The sequence below is a fragment of the Olea europaea genome, unplaced genomic scaffold, assembly GCF_002742605.1.
Source record: "Olea europaea var. sylvestris unplaced genomic scaffold, O_europaea_v1 scaffold2842, whole genome shotgun sequence".
Classification (NCBI taxonomy): Eukaryota; Viridiplantae; Streptophyta; class Magnoliopsida; order Lamiales; family Oleaceae; genus Olea; species Olea europaea.
Window position 1 is genome coordinate 65412 of NW_019246933.1, and position 5498 is coordinate 70909.

At 36.2% G+C, this 5498-nt stretch overlaps 1 protein-coding gene across 1 annotated transcript; it reads right to left on the minus strand.

Moving 5' to 3' along the window:
* Positions 1-499: 499 nt before the first annotated feature.
* On the minus strand, positions 500-3681 carry LOC111384105 (outer envelope pore protein 16-2, chloroplastic-like). The gene is made up of 7 exons (XM_023008340.1): positions 3490-3681; positions 3307-3358; positions 3073-3156; positions 1846-1877; positions 1465-1498; positions 1167-1234; positions 500-801 (listed from the first exon to the last, which is right to left on the minus strand). Exons 1-7 carry the CDS (start codon positions 3604-3606, stop codon positions 658-660), a joined length of 531 nt encoding a protein of 176 aa, XP_022864108.1. The 5' UTR covers positions 3607-3681; the 3' UTR covers positions 500-657.
* Positions 3682-5498: the final 1817 nt, after the last annotated feature.

A 5498-nucleotide genomic window follows, 5' to 3' on the forward strand; every position in this document is an offset into this window, starting at 1 on the left:
CCGTCCCCGAAACCTATCTTGCATACACTTCCCTACTTCACATGAAAAAGACAAAAGGTCAAGGGTTAAAATGAATAAAATAGAATACAATTTTAATATGAATTGGCCGCTTTCAAAGTAAATTTCAATTTTTCCATTTGAATACTTCAATCTTAAGAAAGAAAGAGACATGCTTTGTATTTAAACTCACTAGCCTGCGTACAATTATAATATGTATTTTATTGAAATTCAAAGATTACAAAGTTAATCCAGTTATTGAATTCTCACTTTGATGTTAACTAAAATTGAATTTTTTTTTTATTTTTTTATTTTTTAACTTTTTCCTCGACAAATATCAGTTTTGGCTGACCCCAATTAGGAAATTATTAGTCAAATTGATCAGCAAAATTAAGTTCCAGAATTTTACCAATGCCTAAAAACGTAGTCGAAATAAATGACTCTCTCTATTTCGAAGTAAGAAAAAATTAACACAGTCAACATATTTAGAAAAACAGACAAATGAGCCAAATTCCAAATACTTGAAGATACGCCTGCATCAGGCAAGCAAGAGATAATAGCTAATGACCTTACATAACAAAAAAAAAGGGAAACCAAGTTCTATGGCAATTACATCCCACTCTGCATCTTAGATCATGACGAGAATAAAAGAGGGGCAACTTAGAATATCCCGGTGAGGAGATTTGCGGCAGTGGAGATAGCCGCCCCTGTTATCGCACATTGCACCACCTGCTCGTGCGAGTGATCCTCAGACGTCAAACCCAATGCTGCTCCAGTAATTGCTCCAGCCAATGCACTATTTTTCTGCACCAAAATCCCACAATACAATCACTGTCTGTCATCTGTCCATTGTAAACTTTCTTGCATTTGGTTACGACAACGGACAACTGATCCATTATCAACATTCCATCACTTCAGATGCCGGTTTAAAGTTTTTGACTCATTGCCATTGGAATTTCCTAAAAAGTAATCATTTTGGAACTTGTGGAAAACAAACACAAGTGAAACTTACAAACTACAGGATTTTCAATTTGTGCGTCTTCCTGGGAGAATGGGGTAGAGTATGAACAAAGCTATATTCCTCGTGTAGGCACATAGGAGGGTATTTAAATTTACACTAACATTTGTTATAAAGAAAATGGAAAAAATAAAAAATAAATAAAAATTACCCAATCATGAACTCCACGAGCCTCTTTCAGTCCGTAAGTAAGACCTGAATACATCCCTGCAGCAATCCCTGCAAAAATAGAAAATGTAAATTAATGGAGATTCTTGAGCATCATATCAGGAAACCAAATGCATTAATGCATATACCTCAGCCGTCCATTCGGACAAGATAAAGGTAAGAGAAATTGTGAAGCATCAAATTTTGACAACAACCAGATCATGGTGATATCAATTCCAAGAGATTAAAAAATCAAATCCCTTCAAGAAAAAACTGAACGCAAAAACAAAATAAAAACTTACCCCATTGCAGAGATTCTTTTCCGGTGCTCATCACCTAATATCGTAGTAATGACCACATATTAGTGTAATATCATAAAAAGGAATGAAAATCTCACTAAAGCAAGAGGTTTTCCATCGTAAATCCGGTGCACCATTCGTTTCTTGTTCCCTCAATCATGTTCAGATTTCGGGTTTGCATAATTATTGATCATGGAGTTTTAGCTATTCATTTGAGCCATTCCCAAGACACCCTACTCTACCATAACTAATGATCTAATTTTGTCCATAGGCAGGTGCAGTGGCTGGCAAACCACTTCCATTCCGTTTGCATAAAGCCATCAGAGGATGGATTATAGACTTTATTGCTTGAGAGAAATATTGCAGAATAAGATTTAGCCTTACCAAGGCCTCAACTGAGTTTCTGTTTGTTTCTCCTGGACATAAAAAAATAAAAATAAAAATAAAAAAATGGAAAAGTGTGGAGTTATTAGCTACAAGTCTACAACCATCAATTAGTATTCACTCTTCAGATCATGTTCAGTGTATACAATATGCTATAATCATAACTTGAACTACAAAAGAAAAATAGTTTATAGAGTCGATAAGTGCAATATATTCAAGCTAACAGATATTGAAAACATATACCACACATAATATGATTTTTGAGTACATGTCCCACTACGGTCCATATAACCCACGCACCCGAGGTTTCTATGCTTGTGTATGAATCTATGCACATATGACACAAAGCTCAGGAATAAATCAAGAAACTAGATAGGTAGGTTTTACCACTTTTCACCCTTAACAGATAAGGAAACAACACACGATTCTCGATAAAGACTTTATCCATTGTAAAATATACTAATACCTTCCATAATCACAGCTAACCCAAGCACCCGAGGTTTCTATACTTTTTTATTATCTATGTGCATATGACTCGAAGCACAAGAATGATCACTAAATTAGATAGGTATGTTTAACCACTTTTCACCCTTACATATCAGGAAACACCACTTGATTCTCAATAAAAAAGCTTGCTGCCATTACATAATATACTAATACCTTCCAAATGTAGTTACTTGCCAATAGCAATAATTTGAAACTCACATCCCATATTCTATGTAAAAAGAATTTCACCGAAGGAGTCATGCCTTGGGCCCACTTGAAAAAACAAGAACTTCTATCCACCAAATTCAAGTAGCTCAATAGCTTTGAATTACCATTAAAATTATTTGTTCCCATCTTTCTTAGAGAGAATAACTACCCGAATATAATGATCCGAAATAAAATTTTCTTATTTGGGTCTTTCACATTGCTCTGTATCTAACTCGAGGTTCTCCTCCGAACTTGCCTGCATAACTAATGAATAGAAAAATTGTACTACAATATATAGATCAATTCTTTTGCTTTTCAAATGCTTGCTTATTAGGCCATGTGGTCCAAGTTAACCATATTCCACAGCGGCGTCTCCACATCCCGGACACTACATACATAATAATATCAACATTGAACAGTATTAAAAGGAAGATAAGAAAAATTCTTTATATTAACTGTTTATCCATTTCAGTACATAGTCCCAGACATTCACTGAGATTCAATACGACTGAGTAAATATCATCCTACTTGTACCTCTAAGCCCCGACAATCGACTTCGGTTCTTCTTCGCGCCACCAACCTTAGGAGGAGCTATGCCGCCTGTATCTCCACTTGCACCTGATCTATCACTTTCCATCTCAAATCTCATTAAGAACCCAAAACTTAAACAAATTATTCATAAAATAATCCAAACCACCCCTTCTCAAAACCAAACAGAACATTAACACAGAGAGAGACCACAGCAACAAATCAATAAAACCAACATACTTTCAACAGCTACGAAATAGGCTTCACGCGATACAGCTTGAATAGCTCCAATCTGACATCAATCAGCAAAAAGCATAAAAATCAGAACTTTTCACATGTACATGCATGTGTATATATACATATGACATATATATTACGTATATAACAGAGAATATAGTGGGTGTAGTGTGTAAATAGACTTGCCCCTGCGGCTTTGACGAAACTCTCAGCAATCCGGTTAAGGAGAGGGTGGCCCAGATCAAAAAATCCTCCCTTTTCAAAGCTGCCGAGCTCATCAAGAAGCGAACGAGTGCTGCTCATTTTTACACAAATTTCATCAGAGGAAAAAAGTATGCAAAATACCCAGTTCCAAGAAACAGTGGAAAATTGCAGAGAGAAATCACTTATTTTAGGACAGAGAAACGGGAAGTTCTGGAGACTAGGTGCGAGAGGACACGTGTATCTGCGGACAGTGTACGTGTCAAATATCCACAAAATCGGAATCAGACCTTCGTGGCGATTCTTTGCATCACAGGTGTAAGACGTGGAGTATTTTTTGCCCATAGATCACTGATTTGCCATCAAATTACCATGAGAGTTTCCTACAAGACGACTGTAGGGTGATCAAGAACAATTGATATGACAATTTTTCAAAATTATTGTTGAAGGCCTAATGTTTGCATTCTACCCTTTCGATCAAACAAGCGCTTTGTTCCGAAGTTAATCTACATGTGTTATATCATCTAATTGTCAAAATATAAATCAAACATATAAGAATTTAATTATTTCTCTTAACAAAATTGATAACTTTAACCACAGTTCATTAAACTCAAATCAACAATTTGATTCAATTAAAATTAAAAAATGAAAAAAATAACGAATCTCAATATTAGACTACTTAAGCGAGCCATCATCTTACGAAAATATGTAATAGATAATTCCACATCGATTAATTATCGAAATATAGACTAACTGTTGGGGATCCTGTCTTTGGCCGAATCTGGAGAGATTTTGCTTCTTCCTTGCAGCAGCTTTCTTCCCTTCTTATGGCTGTTTTTCAGGCTCAGGAACAGCCCTCCATAACTTGCAAATCACCTTCCAAGAGAGAGGGGAAAAAATCCGGCAAAGAACCACCACCTTAAGCTAAAAACCGAGAGTCCTTTTTTGCTGGGAAAAAAAAACCTAGAGCTCTTATAGAAAATGGCAGAGAGAGTCTACATAAGAAGGGGAAGGAAGGAAAGACCATGCCTCTACCAAAAACGTGGGAAGACCTTATTGTGTCAACATCAATACCATCAAGTCACAACATCTCCCCCAAGATTAAATCTCGACCGTCGATCTTCATCCAATGGTCCACAAAAAACTGAATAGATGGTGTTAGGTGAACCATATTCTCACATTCTTCACCTTGGTTCTCCTAACACTCTCTCTTGGTTGCGAATTTGCACATGGAAGAACTGTTCATCAGCATCGCCCACTACCTGAAAGAAAAATTAACCAATGTCAATATGTAATAAAGATAAGCACAATTTAAATTTACCTGCAGGTAGAATTTTTGTTCCCATATCAGAAGGATTCCTATCAGTGTGAATGTTAACAAGATTAACTTCACCTTGAGACAGTTTCTCACGAATAGAATGATACTTTACCTCAATATATTTAGTTCTTTCTGGTAAACAGGATTTTTACAAAGCAATAAAGCACTTTGACTATCAGTAAACATAACAGGTGTATCATGCATGAAGTTCAATTATTTTAAAATTCCTTTTAACCAAGTACATTCTTTAACCGCCTCAGTTATGGCAACATATTCTGCCTCAGTACTTGACAAAGTACCTAAAGGCTGCAGCTGTGACTTCCATGTTATACAATTGTCACCTAGTGTAAAAAAGTACGCTGTGGTAGACTTTCTGCTATCCTTGTCACCAGCAAAATCAGAATCTACATACCCCTTTAGAGCAAGTTTTTCAGATCTCTTTTCATACACTAGACCCAGATTTAATGTACCAACAATGTACCTTAACAACCATTTCAGACCTGCCCAATGGGGCTTTCCTGGGTTTGACATGAATCTGCTCAAAAAACTTATAGCATATGCTAAGTCAGGCCTGGTTGTCATCATAAAGAACATAACGGAACCTATAGCATTAGCATATGGTATGTTCCTCATTTCTCTAAATTCCTCCTCAGTCTTAGGAGATTGTGCACTGGAA